Genomic DNA, 24,556 nt, shown 5'->3' on the forward strand with positions numbered 1-24,556 from the left:
CCTTGTGAAGGCAATGTTGTACCAGGGTGTGCCGATGTACGCCTGGTACCTAACACCTAAGTGCTAAGAAGCAGTGCTGGGGTTGGCTGGCTTATCCCCAGAGCTGCAACTAGTGTTGTGTATCTCACCATTGGTCTCTTTGCACCCTGTCCTTAGCTCCACAGGTGATTCGTAAGATCAGGGCAGAACAATTCTCTGATGCATCAGGAAACCTGAAACTTTGGTGCCAGTTCTTCAATATTTTGAGCGATTCTAAGCTGGTGTGGTACAAGGACGATATCCCTGTAGCAGAAGCCCGAAGGAGGTAACCTGCCAGCTCCACTTTGTTTTAGCCTTTGTGCATAGCCCTGGGTTCATGTGTTAAATCCAGCTCTGGCCCCCGCATTTACTGGGGTGAAGGTGCCCCTTCTATTAAGACTGCATGGGAAGCTCACTGCATGGCATGGTACGTTGTGAACTCTGTGACTGCAGTGCCCTGGGAGGGAGGGATTGCGAGGACAGGAAGTGGCTGCCCTGCTTGTCCTGTTTGTACTCCATCCAGAGTCTGGCTGTGATTTGGGGGCTGATGCTTTGAATAGCAGAGCCTTGAAGAGGGTAGAGGTTGAACCCGAGCCTTGGGGAGGGCAGGGAAGGTACTGTGCCCAGCTCAGAGTTTGAGAGCTAGGTGTGAGCTGCAAAACTGGGACCCCTAGTGATATACGTGATGGTGGTGGCAGTGCTGGGAGGGTCAGCTCACTGCACCCAAATAGGCACATCCATACAAGCAACCCTGGTAAGTGTAAATGGAGAAAAGCAAGCTCTGGCCATGCCATCTCTGCCCTTGGCATGGCCCTTGTGCTTGGAGAGTATTTTCAGACTGCTTGGGTGGCTTACTGTATTCTGGATATTCCTTTGCATGCAATAGGGAAAACTCTCTATTCTCAAGCGTATGCAAGCAATAACTTGTGTGGGAGCATCATCCACATTGGATGGGATTTACCTAAAGTATCTGAAAGTCACCTGAGCTCCCTTTATAGTGAGCAAGTAGAAAGAGGTGCAGTTGGGGCACAAACCCCAAATATCTCCTACGGCAGATATTTGAACTGGGGCAGATGGACTAGGAGCAGCCGTTTCCCTCTGACTGAACAGGCAGTGCAGTCAGCTCAGCCAGTGAGTCTCAAGTTGGGGGTCCCATCTCTTCCCTGTATGATCCATCATTCCCTTATTGATCATGCTGGCCATGTGAGGCAGAAATAGGCCTTTGATTTTTGTGGAGATATGTCCACCCGGTGTGCCGCCACCTTGGCTAAGGGGAATTGCCAGTCCAAAGCTTGGTGCTACAGACTGGAGAAGACCAGCAGTCTGCTAATACAGAGCTGATGCTCTACAAATTCTTTGGAGAGGGAGGGGCTGCAGGATGGAGAGTAGTATCTGCCCTTGCTTGTGAATTGGCTGAAATGTAGCAGAAAGCTTGACACCTCTGTCCTATCCAGACTGGGGTTTAGTAGTCCGAGTACAGCCCTGATCCCAGCCATGCTCAAAGGCCAGTCCCTTTGCTGGCTATCAGTGTGGGATTGCAGCCCAGCTCCAGCCAGGGGTTACAGGGTTTCCTGGAAAGATGTGCATCTCCGTGAGTACGGACTGCAGGGCAGACCTCCTGATGCCATGACGTTCTGGGGGAACAGCTGGGACACTGCTACCTTCCTGCATGCCCTTGAGCTAACTGGGAAATGAAATCCCTTTTCTCAGCAGGGTTTGCATCCTTTCTAGCCCTTTTCCAATTCTCCAGAGGCTGTGTAGTGCCCACAGCAGTGTAGTAGCCTGTGACGGGGTTGAAATAATGCTTTGATTTTCTGCAGTGCTGGTGACGAGGGCCAGGCAGCCTTGGCTATTGTGCAGGCATCCCAGAAGGACTGCGGGGTCTACCAGTGTGTGATAAACAATGAGTACGGCACTGACTCCACTGACTTTCTGCTCAGCCCAGAAGGTGAGGAGCCCTTAGCCTGGGCGGCTCTCCTGGCTACCTGGGCGTGCAGCGGGGTGGCATAGAGAGCCAAGGAAAGGGCTTGGTCCTGGGTTGTGGAGAGGAAGCTCTGTGAACCCCGTAACACCGCCTCTCCAAGGTGCATGTCTACCTCCACCTCCTAGTAGCGAATCCCACCCTGAGATCACGTGTCTTTGGGACAGTGTGGGGGCAAGCGAGGTGGGAGAGGGCACAGATTTGGACTGGGGGAGCCTGGCCATCAGGGAGAGAGCAATCCAAACGACTGTGGGGTACGCTCTGAGCCTGGGCAAGAGCACTGCAAGGGTGTGCAGGGCCTGGGCTCTGCAGAGGAGGGAGTGACGTCCAGTTGGGCCACAGTGCTGTTCTCTGCAAACTGCCCATCAGTTAATTCTGACTCAGAAGTGCTCGCTTTTCGGGGTCCCATTGAGGCAGCAAGCCCAGACCTCTAGTAGAGCAGAAGATGCTTGCTGAGACAGGCTTGTCCATACTAATGTATGAGTGATTCAGGATGTTTTCCTTGTGATCCCTTCAAATGAAAGTACATTGGCCTTGGGGCAGGGTGGGATTCTGACAGGGCCCTAACTGGTCTCCTGCTTGTATCTCCTCCAGTGCTGTCAGGATTTATCTTGAGGGAAGAGATTGAAGGTAAGGGCGATCCGCTGACAAGCTGCGAGCGCTGCCCCAGCCACCGCCTCTTGCTGCGTGGATGCAGATAGCTCAGCAGCAGGGGTAGGACATGCCCGCTGTGTCCCTGCTCACCAGTTCTTCCCTCCACCAGTTGGTGAGGAGATCGAGATGACGCCCATGGTGTTTGCGAAAGGCTTGGCTGACTCAGGCTACTGGGGGGACAAGTTCTTCGGGCGTGTTGTGAGCGAGGACATGGAAGCGGGTGCCGGCTTCCTGCGCAAAGCCTGCCGTGCTAGGGCCATCTACGGCCTAGAGCCTGTCTTTGAGTCCGGCCGGACCTGCGTCATCAAAGTGCACAATTTCATTGTCTTTGGGACCAAGAACGAGAACAGCCTCGTCGAGAAGAACTACGATATCACCATCCAGGTGGGCACTGCAGGCTGGCACCCTTGTGGGGCAGCCTGGGGCTCTGGGTGCCCTCTAGTTGCCTTCTGCACTGCTTCCCTGTCTGAATGAGCCACAGTCCTCAATTCTGTTCCCATTTTCTTTATTTCCTTCAACTTTTCAAATTCTCTGGAGGGGCTGAGCCGTGTCCCAGCGGGGCTGGCATTGTGCTTGTTGTTCCTGGCTTCAGCCCTTCTCTCTGAGCACCACACAGCTGCTTGTAGGATTCCTGTCACTCTCTTTGACTGCCAGGACAGGGAACAGACTGACAGTGGTAGCAAGGGATGCTTTGTGAGGTGGGGAGTCCTGGGGAGGCCTGAGCACTGGCTGCCTGGTTGGCGTGAAGCAGGAAAAGTCCCTGACTCTTCTGCTTGAATCTCCAGGAATGTAAAATCCAGAATTCCAGCCGAGAGTACTGCAAGATCTTTGCTGCTGAGGCACGAGCCGTCCCCGATTTTGGAGCAGTGCCTGAGTAAGTAGCATACTGTGACTCTCTGTTGGCTTAACAGAGGGGCAAAGCAGCTGGACGGTGGGGAGGGTTCCCCATGTGCTGTTCTCCCACCTTCAGGGCATCAAGCCCAAGGGAAGAACCCAATGCCCAAGCATGTTAAAGAAGTTGAACCTAGGGAGATTTTGGGCGTGGGGGGGTGAAGGGGGGGGAACTGTGCCAGGGACTGGCAAGCTGATTTCTAACTCTGGCAGATGTTCTGGAATTTGGCTTTGGGAGCAGAGGGGCAGAGGTGGAGGAGAAGGCTGTGTTTGCAGATGGAGGGTGTGAGTTTCCATTTGCTGAGGCGGGAGAGCTTGTCAGCTGGTGCCGACCCCAACTGTGTGGTGCTGTGCAGGATAATTCCTCTGTACCTGATTTACCGACCGGCTAACAACATCCCTTATGCCACGGTGGAGGAAGACCTTGGGGGCCCCTGCGAGCAGTACTGTGTCACTGAGAGAGATGGCAGCCTGGTGGCAAGGGGCACCTCGGAGATTGTGCTGAAGTGCTGCACCTTCCAGCACTGGGTCTACCAGTGGACGAATGGAAACATCCTTGTGACCGACATGGAAGGTAATGGGACCTCCTGCCTGATTCCTGTGGCTCCTCCCCGCATCCTGACCTATGAAAGGAGGAAGAAAAGCCCCAGCTTAGGTCTCTGTACATTGAGCAGGGCATCCCTGCTCCAGGGGCAATGAGCCTGCCTTTGGCACTGGTTGTTCTCTCCTTCATTGCAGGGGTGGGATGGAAGATGACCAACGTGAGGATAGCTACCAGCCTGAAAGGGTGAGTGACCCTCCAGCTGCTAGCTCAGGGCAGCTCAGGCTGTCTCCAGTTCCGCTGCTTGTGTGACCAAAGAAACAGTGCAGTGGTGAGCACAGCCGGGCTCCATCTTCACCAGCCAGTGGGCAGGAGCTCTTCAAGGCCAGGCCCAGTGCCTCGACTCTCTCCTAGCCAGTGGGCTGGGAGGAAGAGCTACTGGCACTGGGGAACAAGGCGAGCGGGAGGTCTCCTTGCATGAGCCGGGGCTGAGTGTGGCTGTATTGACAGGTACCAGGGGCTGAAGGAAAGCTGCTTCCCATCCCTGCTGGAGCAATTCGCAGCTACTCACCAGTGTAACCTTTACTGCAACATCCTGGGCCTGAAGACTCTGGAGCCAGCCAAGCCCAAGGGCCCCAAGAGCCCCTCCACGGGCAGGAAGTCTGCCCAGTCCAGCCCCCAGCTTCCAAAGAAGGGCCTGGCAAGTCCCCAGGGCACCCGCAAGGCTGCTGTGAGCCCAAAGAGCTCCCGGAAAGCAGGAGAATCAGGAGAGGCCCAGGCAGCCTCCAAACTCAGATCTGGAGAGAGCGGCAAGTTCGGCCACCCACAGTAGCCAGAGCCGCCTTGGCTGGGACTCTCCACTCTGGCCCCGAGCCCAAGCAGCCAGGAGTGTGCGTGTGCCTGCACACCCCGTTGGGAAGGGGGAGACCCCAGCAGCAGCTGCTGCCGCGAGTCTCCTTCCTTCAGCTCCTGCCCCGGCTCGTAGCGTTTGTGTTGTGTGTGGTGTGCTAGTGGAGGAGTGACCTGGCTGGATTCACAGCAGGACCTGCAGAGCTGTGGGTGTTGTGGCGCTGGCCCATGGCTGCCATCTTTATTACCTCTTTAACATAAGCTACCGCCAATGGTGGAGTCTGTGGGGCGGCACAGTCCTGTGCTGTAGGGCTTGCTTTCCTCTCTTGACTCTGTTCGTTTAGCTTTCTTAAGCTTGGCGCTGGTGCCTGGCCCTGGTGCGCTCAAGGCAGGGGCCGTCAGCCCTGCTCCCTTGGGCTTGGCCTGTGCCATGTTGATCTACAAGGCCCCTTTCCCAGCAGTGTCCCCAACGCTTGCCAAGGTGACTGGCAGGCTGGGTTGTTCTCCTGCCTCCCAGCACCTTCGTGCTCCCCCAACACATGCCACAGCACGTGCTAAGAGGGATCTCTTAGCATCCTCCCTGAAGACACCGTGTCAAATCCTGCTAGTGTTCCGTGTCAAGGATGTGAACCTGAACAGGGCCCGACTCCTCCCATTTGCCCTGACGAAGCGCTGAAAAAGGCAAGACTTTCACTGCAGATGGTTTTAGCAGTGGTGCACCTCTCATGCTTCTTTGCTGCTATTCTTTGGAGAACCTGTCACATGGGCCAGTCACATGGGATGGCACTGGTGTTGGTACTGGTGCTGGTGACTGCATGGCGATGGGAGTTTGCACGCTTGCCTCCCTCTGTGCTCCCAGCCTCCTTCTGCACCCTTGGGCAAGCATCATAAGGTCCCTGGGGCCTCCTACCCCCTTGCCGGGTGGATGCTGAGGCCGGTGGTGCTGCCTATGGGTGCCAGCCATGCCATGGTAAGACTGCTCTACCTCACACAGGGTACCCAGGAGCTGGGGGAAGCCTCTCCTGTATGCCGAGGGCTGCTCAGCTCATTGGGTCTTGCCATCCCTTGCCTGTCTGCCGTATGCAAACCCTGTCCAGCCACGTAACACCCACCCAGTCACCCTTGCTTAGCACCACCCCCCGTAAAGTACCATGTCATACCCCAGCGGAAGCGGCAGCCCTGCTGCCGGCCTGCCTGCCTTGTGCGCCTGTGAAGGATAGCGCTGGGTGGACTGTCCAGCTCTGGGACTTACAGCTTCTAGCTGTGGCACGAGGCAGCGATGGATGGGCAGTGGTGCTTGGACTGGAAAGTGAAGTGCCCTGAGTTGCATCAAGCCTCCCTCAAACCCATCAGCTCTTCAAGGTTGCGCAGTAGCCAGCAGAGCGTGTTGACGGGCAGTGTTTGCTACAGTGCTGCTTGCTAAGAGCTCTTGTCCCAGCTCTACCTGCTCCTGTCTCACTGCAGAGCCTAACCTTCACTAGGGCTCTGGAGGATGGGGTTGGGCATGTGTTACCACCCCGTAAGAGTCACGAGGGCATTGGTGTCCCATCCCAAATGTGGCTTACTGCAGCCCAGCAGAGGAGGAGATGGGTCAGGCCAGGAGCACAGCATGCTCCAGGGCCCTGGTGCTCGCCGTCAGGTCATTGTAAAATAACGATGTACATACGTAGCCGCGTTGGCAAATGGCTGTGCTCGAGTGCAATAAAGTGAGAAGGACTGGGCTGTTTCCCTATGCTGTGGTCACTGCGGAAAAGATGCTGCAGCTCCCTGCTGGGGGTCTGGGGCGACCTGTAAGGCACCCAAGGGGGGAGGGGTGGTACAGCTCATGTTCAGGGAAGGATGGGGCTTCGCGTAATGGCTCTACCCCATCTTCACCCCTTGGGGAGAAGAGGGTGGCTGGGACAAGTTCCTGAGGCTGTAACACCTGGCAGAGGCTCAGCTTGCAGGGTTTGCAGCAAATGTCAGCTACAGGGAGCTCCAGTTACAGAGTACAGCCCAAGCAAAGCACCCTGCACCCTCTCCCACAGCATGATTGGGTGCCAGAGAGCAGCACATAGGGCTCAGGGCAAGTGCAGGGAGATTTCCATGGTTTATTAGGGAGCTGTCCCCCCTGTCTGCAGGTATCTGCTACCTGGCACCAGTGGGGCAGAGGGGAGAAATACAGATGCATGGGTCTGTGTTGGGGATTTTTGTGCCTTTGTGGGTAGACCCCAGTGCTTGGAGGCCCTTGATCCAGGAGCTGGCAGCTGCCTGCACCTTTGGGTGCCACAGCAAGTCCAGGATCACCCTGCGCAGGTCGTGTGGTTGTAGTGTCCACAGCACTGGATCAGGCATGGCACGCTCTCCTCCACACCTGCCCAGGGAGCCGTGAAGGAAAGGGTCCCATTCTCCCCAAGCATTGAGCTGGAAGAGGAGAGAGACACAGTCAGGGCAAGCTGCCCCCCTTCTGTAACCGCCACCCAAAAGCTGATGAGTCGAATCCTTATGCTGGGCTGCCCATATCCCAGCAGGAGAGCCATGTCTTTGGGTGCCAGCTGTGCTGTGGCACAGAGTTGTGGGGTTTGAGGGTGAAGGACATGCGATACTTGTACAAGCTGCAAGGTCTACCATCCAGCCGTGGCTGTGACCCTGACACGGATCCTTAGATCAGACCATACAGTGTATGTTTCCCACAGCCTGGCCACGCACTCACCTGGCAAAGAGCTGCTTGCAGCATGTGTATGTGGCATAGCTGGTGGAGCTGAAGTTGGTGGTGCTGAGGAAGGTCACACAGTCGCTCACCTCTGTTGGCACGTAAAGGAGGCCTGGGAGACAGGACCTTGTGGTTGGGGCTCTTGGATCATTTTTGCAAATCCTGTGCCTTGACCATGCTTGCAAGTCCCATACTTGGACTGTGCTTGCACATCCCCTACACCCCCCCCACCCCCACAAGCAGCTGCAGCTGCGGCCTTAGGGAGCTCCTTGCAGTGCCACAAACCCACCCTTGAAATGCCCTGATCACAGCCCTTATGAGGGTGAGGGGCCACTGCAGAACTATCAGGAGAGCAAAGGAGTGCCTGGGGAGCCCTGGCAGAGCTGTGGGGAGAGCAGGGGGTTTTAGAGGCTCTAGCAGAGCCATAGGAAGGGCAGGCCAACCTTCCCCATCCCGTCACATGCATTTACAGGGGTTTCACTCCTCTGCCTGCCTCTTCCCGACCCTTCCTCGATTCTCGGCTGCCCCCTGGGGCTGCACAGCAGTGAGCAGAGACCTACCTGCTAGGCAAGCATTGAGCATGGAGACGCAGATGCCAGTGAGCAGGGCTCGCAGCACAAGGGAGGCAAAGTCACCCTTGCGTTGGGGTACCATAGAGGCTGTGGAATTAAAGCAAGGTGAGTTGGACCCTTGTCCTTGCTCTGCCCTGGGTTGGGAGCAGCTGCAAAAGGGGACGTGTCCCCAGGTCCCCTCTGCCATGTGATGCCCTGTCATGGGGACCGCTTGTCTAATGTGGTGCCTTGGGGACATCATGATCCTTCCACCAGGGACTGGCATGCTGTCTGCCAGTGCTAGTTGCGATGGGTGCTGGCAGAGTGCTGTGTGCATCCTGCACCCATGGGTGTTTGATCAGAGCCCCTGGTGCTGTCGGCACTGATGGCTCTGCCCTTTTCCCCCGTGGCTTGGTAGCGCCTGTGCTGGTGGGTTGTGCCATGGCCCTTGCCCTTGGGTGCGGTGCAAAAAATCAGCCTTATCACCTCATGCAAGTCCAATTTCTTATCTGTATGCTGGCAGAGATTGGACACAGAGGCTCACAGACAACAAGTGCCTCTATCCCAGCTGAGCCTGCTCTCCCTGGGCCTGGGATCCCACTGCCCTGTGCTCAGGAACCCTGGACACAGGTTGCACTCAGGGACCCTGGACATGGGTTGTACTCACTCAGGCCTCCCAACATGATCCCGATGGAGCTGAAGTTGGCGAATCCACAGAGTGCAAAGGTGGTGATGCTCTCGGCTCGCTCCTGCAGGGCACAGCGAGAGGGGATGGTCACCTCGGCACAGCAACCGCCCCACCAGGCCCATAGCACCCAGAGCTGAGCACCAGGCTGCAGCTTCCAGCCCAGCTGGGCAGGATGGAGATGAGTTCCCCCCCCAACCCTGCCCTTTCTCCTCTAGACTTTTTTGGGGGCAAGGAGGTAGGTGGTGGGCTGCCTGCCTGCAGGAGAGGCTGGGCTGAGAACATAGTGGGTATGGAAGGACCCTGTAACACCATGAGCTGCCCCACTGGAGAGCAGGAAGAACGGAGAGGGCTTCACTGGCTGTTTCACTGACCCATAGCTGACTAGCTGGCCAGAGCTGCCCTCCTACCCTAACACCATCATCCGCCTGCACCCATTTCACCGGGCTCCATCCCTGCCCTGTGCCTGACAGGGTGGCAGGTGCCTCTCACAGATATCCACTGCTTCCGGCTCCCATCCCACTCCTCCAGGCCTGATAGCCGGTTCTTCTTGTACGTGGCCAGCTGCTGGTATGCCACAAACTCATTCAAGAAGATCTTGATCCCCAAGAGCTCAGCCACCAGTGGTGAGTCTGCCCAGTCTGCCCCCATGAGAAAGGCCACGGGCATGAGGATGTAGGAGCAGATCACCTGAGAAGAGAATCCCGGGAAGGAATTCACTCAGAGCTGACCATCTGCATAGCTCCCAGCTTGGGCACCTGTAGCCAGGATTTGCCAAGCCCCCAGTAAGGTGAAAGCTGAGCAAGAAGGGGGTCCCAGCAGTCTACTGAGGCAGCAGGCAGCAGTGGGGATGGGGGGACACCGTGGATGGGGGATCTGGCAGGGTGAGGCTGCCTTCAGGGTTGCTGGTGGATACCTGGAAGGAGAGCCCCTCGATGTCTACCATCTCCCCGAACCAGCGCAATGCAGCATTGATAAACTCTAGAGCTGCCAAGAAGGCAATGAGATTGACTGCGATGTTAGCCACGAGCCCCACAGAGGCGGCAGCCCCATTGCTAGCAGCTTCCAGGATGTTCCGCTCCTCCCTGTGAGGAAAAAGAGCCTGAAGGGCTCGCATGGCCAGGCATCCCCCATGCAAGATCGGCTCTTGGTCCCCGGACATACTGCGTGGTCTGCACGTCACACAGGTTCTCCCAGCCTTGGGTTGCTCGTGACATCTGCACCTCCCCCTAAATTGTCTCCACAGCTTCCCCGGTCTGGAAGCACAAGTGTAGCACCACTCCTTCATCCCTCTGCCCCCACTCACCCACAGGAAAGGCGGATGTTTTCTTTGCCCTTGAACTTGGACTCTTCCACTTCGGGGTAGACGAGCTTGGACATGGCGAGCGCACAGGGTGCAGCCATCACGGAGGCTGCAATCAGCGATGCTGCATCTATCTGTAACACGCAGACCATGCACTCAGGCCTGGCATCTCTGTGCAAGGCTGCACCACAAGACGTACCATCCTGGGGTGCCCCTAGCACATGGCCAGCATCAGCAAGCAATGCTTGGAGCAGTTCAGGGCTCTCTGTTTGCTCAGCTGGCTGATCAGGGTGGGAAAAGGTCTCTCTCTTTCCCCATCTTGGCTACACGCAGCACTTAGGGCAACTTGCTTGGATGGAGGTGTTGCTGGAGCCACGAGAATCATGGCCCTGGAGACATTAGTCTCTTTTGCTGTTTGACTTCATCTTGATGATTCCTGTCCCTTCCTTGTCCCTTTTTATCAGTATCAGAGGAATAGGTCGTGCAACATTGCGAACTTTTACCTGTTGATGAACAGCCAAGCTTCCAGCCAGAATGGTGTATTACAGTAACAGTCTCTTCTCACCCCTCCCCTGCCTGCTGAGTGGTTATTTCTTATTTCTGTGATCTTTCACCCCTAGCTTTCTCTTTAAAGAGCCTAATTAATGTTTACTTAGCAGGATCCCTGCCAGCAGGTTGAGGGGAAGGATTGTTCCCCATCATGGAGCACTGATGAGGCCACATCGGGATACTGTGTCCAGTTTTGAGAGACTGATAAACTAGAGAGAGTCCAGCAAAGGATCCCCAAGATGGTCAGGGCACAGGACCTCCAAGGTGATGCTGAGGGAGCTGGGCTTGTTTAGCTGGGAGAAGAGAAGGCTGAGGGGACGGGGGTCCTAATTGGCATTTCCAACTACCTAAAAGTGGGCTGTAGGGTAGACAGAGCCAGCTGCTTCTCAGAGGTGCCCTGTGAAAGGAGGAGAGGCAACAGTACAGGCTGCAGCGGGGAAATTCCGGTTAGACATAAGGAAAGTATGTTCTCCATGACTGGGGCAGCTGTGGGATGCACCAGAGTGCTGGAGGGGATCTCCATCCATGGGGATGTTCACTGCCGAACTGGACAAGGCCCTGACCACCCTGCTTGGGCTTTGCCATCAGCCCTGCAATGAGCCCTCAGAGGCTCATTGATGAGCCCTCAGAGGGTCCTTCCAGGCTAAATTATTCTGTGATTCAGTTATAAGATTTGTGCAGTTCTCTGTAGAAGGACACACAGTGAGGGTCCCTTGGCAATTCCTTGGCAATTTGACCCAGTAGGGCAATTCATTTTTTGGCAAGCCAGCAAAGGTGAGGCTGTGCATGACTGCCCCCTGCCCTTAGCGTGCTCACTGAAAGGGACCACTGGGTACCTGCAGGGGGTCTCCCCAGCAAGTCCTGGGCAGTTCTTGTGTGCCAGAGCTCCTAAGCAGGGAGCACGTGACATGCACCTACTCATGCACTCACCCCAAAAGAAATGTAGGCTCCCATCACACTGCCCGCTATGGTGGAAAAGCCACCAGTCATCACCGCGTGGATTTCTGAATTGGTCATGTCTGCAAGGTATGGGCGGATGAGCAGTGGGGATTCAGTCTGCAAGAGAGAAAACCCTCTGATGTCCTCAAGGCAGGGCCACACAGGGCTGTAGGTCTCCAGAGACGGGAGGAGAAGACCCTTCCTCTGCGGCAGGCTCAGTTGCAAGGGCTGAGGAGCTGGATCGCCTCCCCAAGTTGCTTACCTGTCCCACAAAAATGTTCCCCGCCACACTCAGGGTTTCAGTGGCAGTGGTGCCCATTGAGACCTGAAGCACCCAGGAGATCTGGGGGAAGACAAGGCCATCAGCTTCAAAAAGGCTCCTGGCACCCCTGCTGCTCTCCCCTGCAAAGTGGGGCAGCATCCAGCTCTCCAGCCTGCCCTCCCCAAGCTGCACCGAGGTGATCTTGGGAAGTGTCCACAGACCACAAGCAACATCAACCCAAGGGCTCAGAAAGATGTGCAAGAAAGAAGGATTTTGCGTCTATCATTTTAGCAGGACAAATCACCCCAGATTGGTATCATTACAATTTTCCTGGGACATTCCCCAGCTGAGCAGGGTAGTTAGAGAAAGCACCAGGTCCTTCTCTTCTCCACTTACCATCCCAAAGCCTGGTGTGAGGCCCTACCTTGAGAATGAGCCACTGCATGACACCAAGGTAGTAGAGGACAGACATCACACAACTGAAGAAAACAATGATGGGCAGAGTCTGCAGACAAGGCACCAGGGCACAGGATTAAAGGGGAGCTGAGCAGCACATCTAGCTACACTTGGGGACCAGGGCTCCCTGCTCCATGAGCTGGGCATGCTGTGGTGTTGCATAGCAGCACAGGATCTGGGCCAGCCCATGCGCTCGGGGTCCCTCAGCACCGGGCATGCCTGACAGGGGGGTTGGGGATCAGTTCTCAGTGCAAATTTCCCAGGGCACTGAGGAAATCCACAGGTGGATATAAGGCTGAAGGAGACCTGTGCTGGAGCTGTTTGAGATCTGGTCCAGCAACCAGAGTTGCATTCAGCTCCACGCTCTCAAGGCACCCAGACTGGAAGAAAACCAGGCTCTCCTCTCCCTCCCTATATCCCATTCCTCAAGCTGACCTGAAAGGCAAAGATTTCTTCAATGAGCGTATTCCCAAAGACGAAGCTGGAGCCAGCTGTGGTGTAACTCAGGAAGAACTGCAAGTGGAGATGTTACATGGTAGGACAGATGCCTCCCTTCACTCTTTCCTTGACATCTTACTTCTACCCAGGAGGGGACTGTCCCCCCACCGAAGCCGCTCAGCTCAATTAATTGCCCCGACAGATAGTGACCCTGTGAAACCTAAGCTCGGGATACTGGTGGGCTGTCTCTGAGCCATGGGGCACTGTTCCATCCCACAAGGGACACTGTACCAAAAGGCTTGGGCTGCTGTACAAATCCGGAAAACAGCTGGCATTTCTCCATTCCCAAACAAAAACCTTTGTGAGCGTCTCAACCCAACACCACCCTTGGCTCTTCTCGCTGATCCCAGGGGAGCTAGTTGGAGCACACAAGGACAAGATGGGGTGAGCAGACAGTACCTGGATCTGGTCACCCAGCCACTGGAATGTTTGGATGCCAGGGGTTGTTCGGAGGATGAAGAGTCCAAGTAAAAACTCCAGGCCAAGGCCCCAGACAACAGCTCTCCAGGACACCTGGGACCAAGAGCAGAACGGGAACTGAGATGTTAGCAGAGCCTAAAGACTTTCTTCTCCAGCCTCCTGCCTCTGTCAACAATTGCACATGGCAGACATCATCACACTGTGCCCTGAGTGATGGTCACGGGAATGCTACTAAAAAAAGTGTCATAGAAACCCACAAGCTGGTGATACAGGAAGGAGAAAATGAGTTGGTGGGACTCAGGAAATGGCTGATGGAACATAACCTGCCAGACCTACCCAGGAGGAGAAGAGCACGGAGAACTTCTGGCGGTTTGACTAGTATTACATATTCCCTAGAGCAAACTTGCTCTTCATTAACCCTTTGCAGGAAGGGGGTGGAGGGATTGCCCAAAACATTTAAGCAGGTTGAGTTGGAAGTTAATGGGACTTCACTTCAACTGCTTCTGCCCAAGCCACTCAGAGTGCTCCTCCACCTGCCTGAAGCTCATGACAGGGTGTGGTGCTGGGTCTGTCCTGGGATGAAGGATGTGCTGCAAAACAGGATGGAGGTACAAAGAGGGAGCCCCAAGATAAGCCGTGAGAAGGAAAGCAGAGCGATGGCTTTGGGACTCCAGCCAGTCAGCCTGGTCTCTGGTGCCCAGGCTGTGCCAGCTCCTAGCTCTGCCCAGGAGCCCTGCTGGCTCCCGTGCTTCCTTTGAGGAGCCCATGGGCTCCTTCTCCCTTGCCCCAGCGATGGGTGATCAGGGGATGCCAGTAGACAGGAAGCACTTATTCCCTACTTCCTCCTCAGCTTTCAGTGCCGGTGGTTACATCCAGCAAGGGGAGCAACAGCTAAGCCACATCTGAAATGCTTACTGCGCCGTGGTGCTTTGAGCAGGCAAACAGGAACAGAACCAAAAAGCAGAGACCAGCAAATGAGACGAGCTGCTCTGGATTTCTGGAGGTGTCCAAAACCAGCCAGGTGGTCAGACCACCCAGGAGGACCACACAGAGCATCCTGTAAAGGAAATCCCAGACTGTGTCACAGAGAGGATGTCCCCATGGGGAACAGACAAAGGACAAGCTCAGGAGCTAATTGTCCAGGAGATGCCACCATACAGATCACACATCTAATGAAACCTGAGCTTAGACATAAATAAGGGGTGTGAATTGCCATCACACTTGCTCTTTGGCTGAACTTCCCGTAATGGAGATCATTACTGAGGTAGAGGGGTGGCAGTAAGCCATTTTTGCCACAGCTTTTAGAGCCATGCCTCATCAATCACAAGGTGCCTGCACAGCACAAGGCAAGTGCCCAACACCAATGGCTGTTGGTCATGCTAGCCCAGCTCTGGCTGGGAAGTCATGTGAGTGCGGATCCAGGCCCTGGGAGGGATGTGGCCCTGTCTCTTCCTGACTCACCATTTCAGCCACGGCCAGGACTTTTGGAAGCATTTCCGACAGGGCCTGAGGAGCTGCAATATCTTTGCCCCACAGTGCTTCCGGAAGAGACTCCAGCACATGAAGAAGACAACCAGAGCAGTCATAACAACCAAGGCAAGGGCTCGCTGGAAGTTGAGCCAACAGGCTGCAGCGAAGTAGCACAGGTAGGCTGGAGAAGGTACGCTGGGAATCAGCAATGGCAGGACTATGGGATCATGGGATCATCATACTAACTGGGCCCAACGTTGAGGTCTGTTTCTCTCCAGACCTCCTTCCCTGGCCTCCCTTAGGGCTCCCATTTGTGTTTGGGGAGGCTTTAGGGAGCACCAGCCCAGCAGCCTGGCTCTGGGGCTCATTGGTGGTGGCATCTCAGCTGTCTGGGGGCACATGGAGCAAGTAGAAGAGGAAAAGCAAACCCTCGGGGTAGGAGGAGAAAGAAGAAGAGGATAGTAGGGTGCTGCTAGCCCTCATAGGACAGGAGTGATGGGGTGAGAAAGACGTAGACAACGGGGCTGGTGAGAACAGATACAACCTCCAGGCAGATGATGGTGTCCAGCTTTTGGAGTATGGGAGCATGGCCAGTCAAGGGTTATGGAAATGGGGCCTCAGTGCTGAGGAGACCTCACCTATACAAAGGAGCCCCAAGACGACCTTCTGCATTGCCTTGGCATGAGCCTTACAGAAACGCTTTGCCTTGGATGCCGGGTGCAGGGCCTTCCTGGGGAGATTCACACAGCAGAGATGTGAGAGGCCCAGAAGATGGATCTGGGCTCCATGACCAAAACTACCAGAGCCATATCATGATCTTGTCTCCTAGACAGCATTTGCAGCAGCAATATGGCAGTGTAGGTATGCCTCGGCCTCTAGCAGCTATACTACCTCAGAGGAGAGAGGAGAGGAAAAGACTGGCCAGTTATGGCAGGGGAGACCTCCCTGTACGCCCCAGGGCCCAGGGCACATCGAGCAGATGCTTGCTCCAGGTGGCTATGCTGCTATGGGGACAGAGACCTCACCACTGCTGCCTTACAAAACCATATGTAGCTGTCAGGTAATGTATACCCTACCTTGTCTATACAGCATGACCCTACGCTGCTCCCAAATCAGGTACTTGCAAGCCAGGTTTGATGGTACAAGAGCTTGCTATGACCCCTGAAAATATTGTACATGCAAAGTGCTGCATGCATCTCCAGGGGAAATTTTACCTCCAGTAAGAGGAGAATCTGCCTTTCCCTTCTCTTCCCCTCTCCTCCTTGCTCTCACCACATGGATCATCAGATTCCTTATGGAGCCTCTCTTCCCCCTGAAAAACACCATTAGCCGGAGTACCCTAAGCAGCTTCCTGCACACAGACAAGAGAGGAAGGGAAGCCTTACCTGGGAGCTGAAAGCTGGGTTATCTGAGCCCCTCTCAAGGTTGACCAGGGTTATCTGGTTATCTTCCATCTTTAGGTGTGCTGCAGCTTCAATGCGTTAGAGAGATGGCACTGCGAAGGGTCAACACACTGGCTGGGAGAGAAAGCTGGGATCAGCTCTAGAAGAGAGGAATGTCTGACCCTGACTTTTGAGTTTGGGACTCCGAGAGGATGATCCCTTTGGTAGCAGAGATTCAGAGTGGTTCTTGCACCAGCGAATCGAAGGACTATCTTCTGGGGTCCTCAAGTCATGGGGCCAGTGTGCTGGCTTTCTTGCTCTCCTCTGACTCCGGGAAGGTGTTTGCTCTTCCTTGCTTCCAAGGGCTTACAGATGAGCATTAAACTTAGGGGAATAAATATGATACAATGCGGAGAGCCAGCAACACTCCTTCAAGTGAACAACAGTGACCACATGCCTCAGTGTGGGTCCCCTTGCTAAAGTCCTGTGGGATTTTGCAAAAAATAAATGTGACCATATCCCTCATTGAAGCTCTTAATATAACTAAGTGACTGTAGGATAAGAAAGATGGTCCTTTCGCATTGAATGAGGGTAAGAATAAATGGTGGTTTTCATGAGGAGTGATCAAAATGGGAGGGTCATACTAGGAAGGATGAGATAGCAAAGCTAAAAACCAGTCTTTTGCCACTGCAGAAATCCTTGCAAGAATCCTGTTTGGACACCTTCTGGGTTCGTCTACCTGAAAAATGACAAGTGAAGAGCAGAAAAGACACAGAGAAGGTAGCAAGCGACCTGCAGAAGTACTTCTGTATGAGGAGGGAGGCAAAAGAAGAGGAGTCCTTGTTTTGGAAGAGAGATGACTGAAGGGAGTTGTAGAGTTTACAATTTAAGGATGGCATAGAGAAGGTGAAGAAAGCAAGATTATCCATAGTTTCTCACGATGCAAGAATTAGGGTCCATTGAAGGGAATGATCCAGCCCCAAATGAAACGAGTGGAAGCAAGGAGCTTTTGGGGAGTGTGTGATTTAATTGATTGCCACTGGATGTCAAGGAGGCCAAAAGCAGTGATGCGCTCAACAAGCGAATAGGTCCACAGACGAAAAGGCTCTATCGCAAGCCACTGAAGGGGAAGCACGCTGACACCTGGGGTGCGCTCCAAGGTCCTTCTCTGTGCCTGAGGCCTCCCTTGCGTCTTGGCAAGAACAGGCTCCCTCGGTGCCGATGCAGGGCCCCACCCCTCCTCCATGGCCCCAGGGTCCTTCCCTGGCCCACCCTGGGGCTCAGGGACCCCTCAGGACCTCCCCTCAGGGACCCCAGGCTCAGAGAGCTCCCCCGGCCACCCAAGGGCTCAGGGACCCTCCCCCTCCCGATCAACCCCAGAGCTCAGGGACTGCCTCCAGAGTCCCCCCCACCCAGGCTCTGGGAACACCTCAGGCCACCCCAGGGCTCAGGGACCCTCCCCAGGGCTCAGGGAACCCCTACGACCCCCCAGGACACCCTCGGGCTCAGGGACCCCCATGACCCCTCCTAGGGCTCAGGGACCTCTGCGTCACCCCCAGCCCACCCCGGAGCTCAAGGTGCCCCCCAAGGCCCAGCCCCCTCCCCCCAGCCCCCCAGACCTCCCTCCTCCCCCCTGCCAGCCCAAGGCTCCGCCCATAGCTCAGGTAGCCCCGGCCCCCCGCTGGCCCCGCCCCCCCAGCCGGCGAGGCGCGGGGGGGGGAGGGGGGGGAAGCGGCGCGCGCGTGTGGCCGAGCCCCCGCCAAGCCCTTCAGCTGCCCATTGTTTTGGTGAAGCCTCATTGGCTGCTCTCCCCCGGGGGGGTGTGGCTGGGCGGGCAGGCAGCCAATAAGAAGGGGGTGTGCGTGGGGGTGCAGCCGTGCCCCCTCCTCCCCGAGGCTCCTCACGTCGCCTCCCCCCGCCGGGCCCCCTGCCTGCCGCGTCCTGGTGCCCCCCACGTCCTCTCTGTGCCATCGGGCCATCGCACTGGCCGGCCGGGCCCCCGTCCCCTCGTGCCCTCGTGCCCCAGGCCGTCGTGGCCCCTGCGCCTTCACGCCCGCTGTCCCCTCGTGCCCGCGCCCTGCTGCCCCGTGCCCTCGCGCCCGCCACGGCCCCCGGCACTCACCCACCAGCCCTGAACCTGCCGGGCGCCAGGCCGCGCAGCTCCCTGTCCCGCACCCGGTTATCGATTAACAGCTCGGTCCAAAGACCTGGGCTTGGCAGCGCGGCCCGCCGCTGGCCAGGCTCCTCCCTGGGCGCACGCCCTGGCGGCCCGGCCCGGCCCGGCCCGGCCCGGCCCGGCCCCGCGCGGCTGCCCAGCACGCTGGTGCTTCACGACGGCGGGCGCCCAAGGGGGCCTGGCGGAGCAGCCGTGGAGGCAACAGCGTCCGGGAACAGTCTCTCTTGACAGAGCGAAAAAACAAGCCCCGCGGCAAGCTCTGAAAAGTGAGAAATCCAACTTTTATCCTGGGAAATGCTTCCCAGGAAAAGAGCGGTGTCTGTGCGGCTGCCGAAACCACGGTGGCGCAAAGGCCCGAGCGGTGGTGGGTCTGCTAATGCTGGCCGCCACGGAGCAGTCAGGCCGGCTGAGCTGCCCGTCCCAGCCTGGCGCTCTTCCCCCTCAAACAGCATGGGATGGACGTGGCCTCTGCGAACAAAACAGCCCTCATGCACCGGGCGCTGCAAGAATTCCCCATGTGTGAGCACTTGTCAGAAACCTCATATTCATGCGGGCTGGTGGGAGCCACATGCCCACATGCACGCACCAAGTTGGTACCAGCCTGCTGCGCCGGTAACGCCGGGGCTGATTGGCCTCTCGTACGGGGATTTTTGCACCTGGGGATCCCAAGCAATGACAGGGATTTTGCACCTATCTGGCACAAGACCCGCTCAGGAGACTTTAGCTGTATTTCATGTGCACATTACAACTGTTTGCATTGGCTCACACACTTGAGAACTGCTTGTGCACATGTAGAACAGCTTCTGCAAAGCTTGTGCAACGCTTGTGAACTGCTCGTGTGAACCAGATGCTGCCCATGCTCACTGCATGCAGCCTGGGCACAGCTTGTACAGGGCTCATGCAGCCCAGGCATGGCTCACAGTGCTTGTGACCTACTTGTGCAAATGAGATGCTGCTTGCGCAGCTCTTGCATAGCCTAGGGACAGCTCATGCAATGCATGTGAACTGCAACGTGTGTGAACTTTGCCAGGGCACATGCAAAATTGGCATGTCTCATGCAAATGTCATGCATTGAGGAGACAATGTTTCGTGCAGGGCTTGTGCGACGCTTGAGAACTGCTTGTGCATTCTGGACACAGCTCACAGGACACTTGTGAACTCCTCGCGTAAACCGGGCACTGCTTGAGCAGGGCTCGTGCAACACTTTGGAGTGCCTGGGCAAACCTGGCACTGCTGAAGCAAATCCAGCACGGCTTGTTCAAACCAGGCGTGGCTCATGCACTCCGGGCCGGCAGCGCCTGTGAACTGTTCGTGCTTGCACGAGCCTCCGCGCCCGCGAGCGCAGCCCCGGCCGCGCAAAGCACGCGCGGGTCGCGCACAGGCCGCTCAGAGCCCGGCGCAGCGTCCGAAGCGGCAGTACGGCCCCGCCCCACGCGTGCGCCACGTCGCGCCGTGAGCTCACCCGCCGCCTGCCCCTAACAGCGCGCGCGCCGCCGCCGCGCCCTAGAGCCCTCGTAGCGCGCCGTGATCGTATAGTGGTTAGTACTCTGCGTTGTGGCCGCAGCAACCTCGGTTCGAATCCGAGTCACGGCATCGCCCCCCGGGCGGTCGCACGGCATCCGGGCTCTCCTTTTTTTTTTTTTCCCCTCCTTTTTTTCAAACACTTCGCTTCGTTCCACTTTTCAGATTATTCCCTTTGTCTTTTCACCAGCCCTGCAAAACGCCTCTTGCTCCCGGGGGGCAGCGTCAGGGACAGCCCGCCGATCCTGGTGGCACCACACCTCCACATCTGCCTCCGGAAGTGGAGAGGTGATGGGGCCCTGTGCTCCAAAAGGCTGGGAATGCCCGAGCAGGCCTGCAGCGAGCCGTACCCCAGCGCCTGTGGTCAGGCAGGGCTGGGGCATGGAGAGCCTCCTTGCTGGGTCTGCCTTCACATGAGCGTCATGGGGGAAGCCACTTCGGCCACCCAGGCAGGCTCCTGGGCACCACACAGAGATGTGCAGGCACCCTTGGGAGCTGTGTCCCCAGAGGGGGGCTGGCTGCCAGCATGGGGAACGGCCTCCATCCCACAAGGGATGCACCCTGGATGCAGCTGCACCCTGGGGCTGCAGGAGAGCTGAGGCCACCACCTGGGTACCTGAATGTCCAGGCGCCCCGGTGCGGGGGTCCATCCCAGGGCACCTGCTGTGCCTGTGAGCATGGCTCACGCTACAGGCTTGGGTGCTGCCAACCGGTCAGAGTGTGCTGGGGAGGAGGGGAACACACCTCGCCCGAGGCCTCCCCCTGCAGGCAACTACAAGTTGCCCAGCCCAGGCACTCTCCTGGGGTGCCGGGAGACAAAGGGAATAATCTGAAAAGTGGAACGAAGCGGAAGTGTTTGAAAAAAAGGAGGGGAAAAAAAAAAGAAAAAAAAAGAAAAAAAAAAGGAGAGCCCGGATGCCGTGCGACCGCCCGGGGGGCGATGCCGTGACTCGGATTCGAACCGAGGTTGCTGCGGCCACAACGCAGAGTACTAACCACTATACGATCACGGCGCGCTACGAGGGCTCTGGGGCGCGGCGGCGGCGCGCGCGCTGTTAGGGGCAGGCGGCGGGTGAGCTCACGGCGCGACGTGGCGCATGCGTGGGGCGGGGCGGCAACTCGAGGCCCTCCCCGATGGTGAGGAATACGCGTTGCCAAGGCCGTGCGGCGTTTCCATGGCGACGCGGTAGGAGCGTGGCGGATTCCCGCCCCCCCCCCCCCCGGCGGCTGTGTGCGCGTGCGCGGCTCGGTGCCCTCCCGCCGCCTCAGCGCACGGGCGGGAGCGGGCGGCCGCTGGGTCCCCGCAGGGCGCTGCCGGCCCCGGCCCCGGTCCCGGCCCGCCCCCCGGTGCGGAGCTGCCGCTCCGGCCTGACCCGACCCTCAGCTCAGCTCAGTCCTGCGCAACGTGAGGGAGGTCCTGTTCTGAGGGCCGTCAGGGCCCTGATCCTGACTGTGGGCCCAGCCCTAACCCTGGCTCTGAACCGCCATCCCAGCCCTGGCCTGACCCCGGCCTTCTTCACTGGCCCGACGCTCAGCCCCCATCCTGTCCCAGTCTAACCCTATTCCTGATCCTAACTGTGCCTCGCCCCACTCCAAATGCTGACCCCGGTCCTAACCCCGACCCTAACACTGCCTCTAACCCCTGGTCTTAACTCTGCCCGATGCCAGCTCCAAACCCAGATCCTGACCCTATCTGTCCCTGGTCCTAACCCCAATTCTGACCCTGTCTCTGATCCCTATCCTCACCCTAACCCGGGTTTTAACCCTGCCTCTAAGCCCTGATCCTAATGCGATCTCTCACCGTCATTGTTTTTGGCCCCAGCTCCAAACTGTCATGCTAACCCTGTCCCTTATTCTAACCTTCACCTTATCCCTAACCCTGACTCTAAACTCTCATGCTGGTCCTGTCTTTTGATCATAGCCCCTGTCCCTAAGGCTCACCGTGTCCCTGACCCTGACTCTAAACCTGACCCTATCCCTACTGTTGTTCCTGATCATAACACTCACCCTGACCTTATCCCTAACCCTGACCTTGACCCTAGCTGTTTTGCCTGACCACAACCCCAACTCTAAACCCTGTGGGTATTTCTCATGGCAATCCTTAGTGCACCATTAACTGCTGCTTTCCCAGAAGGTGCTGGGAGTGCTCAGCAGGCCAGGATGGTGTATAAGAACTCGAAAAGGAAAACAAGGGATTAAAGATGAATTTGTCTTTGTGGTGGAAAACAGGGAATGGCAGAAATCAGTCTATGCTGGGGTTCCTGTGTTTCTACCCTGGTGAAACATATACATTGGTAGTGTTAACGACTCTTTGTTCTTACCACTATTGCTGATTATTACAGAGCTTTGAGTAAGTATGAAAGGCCATTTTATTTTCACAGCTATGCAAAGAATTCAGAATGCCTGAGATCAAAAGGATTTCTTTGTATACAACATTTTTAGAGCAAGTTCCATTTAATCTTGCCACTTCAGAGCACTCAAATGGCCTGATGATTCATACCTCTCTGTGCTGTGTCACAAGAAGAGCTGTTTGCAGAAACCCCTGCTTTCTATGTGCACACCATCCTCATTATTCATCCTCATATATGTGGCTGTTAGCACCCCTGCATTTTTGGCAAGTGTGAGGGGGTGCTGGAAGAGGTCCTGCCGCAGGTCTCCTGCCGCAATGCTATCTGTGCAAGGGTATGTGTATATGCCACATCTGTTCCTGTACATCGGCTGCAGTCTGTGAATCCTAAATGTGCGAGAGCCTTGCTGAAGCTTGGGACAAACCTGAGGAAGGCCTTGTGCACCTTGACTACTCGGTCAAGTGTTGTTGTCTTATTACCCTCCAGCCAGGCTGCTGTCTTTGCTGATCCTGGAGCATTTCCCAGCTTTATCCCCATCCATAATATTCAATTCAGGAGAAATTTAGTAAAAACAAGGTTCTAATGAGACTTGCATCCCATGGGAGGTGAGAACTGGGGCGTAGTGATGGGTGCCAAAACAGCAAGTGATGCAGAGGCTGGCTACAGCTGTGAGAAGCAGTATCTCCTTAGGCTGCATCATTAGTATTTCCTTAGCCTGTGTAGGCCCCACAGGCTGCCTGTGGGGACCAGAGATGCCCAGTGGGGCACACTGCACCCAAAGGAGCAGCTCCTGCCACCCTGAGCTCTTCATCTTGCTTATATCCAACCCAAAAAAGCTTGGAGTGATGGAGGAAGGCAGAACAGGCCTTTTGTGGCTTCTCTTTCTCTGTGGCCACCTCTTCCTCCCCTTGGCCTCTTCGCTGTTGACATCTCCTGTGCCCTGGTGTGCATGGTGGTCCCTCAGCAACGGTGGTGGCCTTTGCAATGGGAGATGCTCTCCATGCCATCAAACCAGGCTACCCAGGAGATGGTGGAATAGGGTCTCTTTGGTGGCATCTTTGAATGACCTGGGTGTATGGTGGCTTTTGGCACTGGCCTTCTGCCGCAGTGCTGCCCTTCTCCCTCCCTTGTTTGCCCTCAGCCAGTCCTGGTCTGTCCCCTCCCACCGAGCTGTGGGGATGCTGCTGTTGTCCAGGCATGGCCAACCTTGTCACCATCTTTGCCCTCATACTGGACCCAAAGTGGGTGCAGTGTCACTGGCAAAACTGCTCACATGTGCAGGGAGTTTAACGCTACCCTGAGCCTATGGACTGAGCTGAGGAGAGAGAGCAGACCACAGCAGACATCCACAGAAGTCAGGGTAGGTGAGCCATAGAGATGGGGGTCATCACACCCCTCTGAAACTCAAGGCATGACCTTGTGAAGGGGGAAGAAGTCTTTGTCCTGCCTCGTGCCCTGCCTCGGCCACTTGTGCCTTCCTCCACGCTAAGCTGGTGGTGGCACAACTGCCGCTGAGCTGGGCTGTGTGACCGGTCAGTGAGCAAGGAGAAGCCCAGATCCACCATGTCACCAGCTTGCTCCCATGCACCATCCTGTGCAATTGCTGCATTGTGTCAGTGCAATGCGATGGTGGTGAAGAAGCAACGAAGGGAGAAGGTGGGACAGCGCCAAGATGTGGAGTACCTCTCACAGGGCATGCTGCCCATGCCTGGAGGGGACAGAGAACCTAGGGCGATGCCCACAGTGACCAGGGAATTCCTACCTGGGGACTCATATAGACAGGGAGAGTAGGACCCATGAACTTGGTGTCCACCATGGTCTTGATCCCACTTTCCTGGCCTACCCTGGCCTGGTACAGTGCCAGGGCTCATGTTTGCATGGGTGTGCACTGGACACTGCACAGGTAGTGTGCATGGGTGCAGGATCTCCTGTGGTCAGGGAGAAGGCAGCAGGGTTAGTGTTTCGGATGCTCCACAGACCTTTCTGGAAGGGGGAAGCCAACAGAATAACAATGATCTCAACTGTTGCAACAGGCATGAATGAGATAAACGCTGTAGTGATAAGGAGGAATCCGCTGAACATGGAAGCAAGCAGGGAGGTGGTGAGTGGAGACAGAGATAAGTGCCGGGGGCTTTGCTGGTATGGAAAAGGAAGCATGAAGCCGCTGCCACCAGTCACCAGAGGTGGTGGTCCCATGCTTGCGGCAGCTGCATGCCCGCCCAGCTTCCTACTCATGGGCTGTGTCGCCCAGCAAGTGGAGTGCTGAGCTGGAAATTGGATACGATCACTCCTAATGAAATTGTGCTATGTTGTCAGGGCCCAGAATAGCCTTTCATGGCAGGGTCTGGTTCACAGTACTTTGCTGGTCTG

At 56.4% G+C, this 24,556-nt stretch overlaps 2 protein-coding genes and 2 non-coding genes across 11 annotated transcripts in view; 2 read left to right on the forward strand and 2 right to left on the reverse strand.

Moving 5' to 3' along the window:
- Positions 1–6,666, forward strand: part of ALPK3 (alpha kinase 3) — a 35,473-nt gene extending 28,807 nt beyond the window's left edge. For both annotated transcript variants that reach the window (XM_068958455.1, XM_068958456.1), the window contains 8 exons: positions 157–304; positions 1,839–1,966; positions 2,594–2,629; positions 2,763–3,037; positions 3,439–3,527; positions 3,901–4,118; positions 4,283–4,331; positions 4,596–6,666. In XM_068958455.1, the coding sequence (XP_068814556.1) occupies positions 157–304; positions 1,839–1,966; positions 2,594–2,629; positions 2,763–3,037; positions 3,439–3,527; positions 3,901–4,118; positions 4,283–4,331; positions 4,596–4,917 (1,265 nt within the window). In that variant the 3' untranslated portion in view covers positions 4,918–6,666. The remainder of the gene's footprint in view (positions 1–156; positions 305–1,838; positions 1,967–2,593; positions 2,630–2,762; positions 3,038–3,438; positions 3,528–3,900; positions 4,119–4,282; positions 4,332–4,595) is intronic.
- A 333-nt stretch (positions 6,667–6,999) lies between these two features.
- Positions 7,000–18,329, reverse strand: LOC104139043 (sodium/nucleoside cotransporter 2). 7 transcript variants are annotated; one of them, XM_068958457.1, is made up of 18 exons: positions 18,264–18,329; positions 16,145–16,276; positions 15,974–16,071; positions 15,398–15,489; positions 14,751–14,940; positions 14,205–14,346; positions 13,269–13,382; positions 12,807–12,884; positions 12,340–12,420; positions 11,916–11,996; positions 11,645–11,770; positions 10,169–10,299; positions 9,779–9,947; positions 9,355–9,552; positions 8,845–8,926; positions 8,187–8,285; positions 7,627–7,738; positions 7,006–7,337 (listed from the first exon to the last, which is right to left on the reverse strand). In XM_068958457.1, the coding sequence occupies exons 2-18, from the start codon at positions 16,211–16,213 to the stop codon at positions 7,217–7,219; spliced, it is 1,983 nt and encodes a 660-aa protein (XP_068814558.1). In that variant the 5' UTR covers positions 16,214–16,276; positions 18,264–18,329; the 3' UTR covers positions 7,006–7,216. The 7 variants fall into 7 exon arrangements, with proteins under 7 accessions (XP_068814561.1, XP_068814562.1, XP_068814558.1 ...); XM_068958459.1 differs by having other exon boundaries at positions 16,145–16,272; positions 18,264–18,314; XM_068958458.1 differs by having other exon boundaries at positions 18,268–18,291.
- A 1,509-nt stretch (positions 18,330–19,838) lies between these two features.
- On the forward strand, positions 19,839–19,910 carry TRNAH-GUG (transfer RNA histidin (anticodon GUG)). The gene has a single exon. It is a non-coding gene; the product is annotated as a tRNA-His (tRNA).
- Positions 19,911–20,779: 869 nt separating this feature from the next.
- On the reverse strand, positions 20,780–20,851 carry TRNAH-GUG (transfer RNA histidin (anticodon GUG)). The gene has a single exon. It is a non-coding gene; the product is annotated as a tRNA-His (tRNA).
- Positions 20,852–24,556: the final 3,705 nt, after the last annotated feature.

This window comes from Struthio camelus, chromosome 12, assembly GCF_040807025.1.
Source record: "Struthio camelus isolate bStrCam1 chromosome 12, bStrCam1.hap1, whole genome shotgun sequence".
NCBI lineage: Eukaryota > Metazoa > Chordata > Aves > Struthioniformes > Struthionidae > Struthio > Struthio camelus.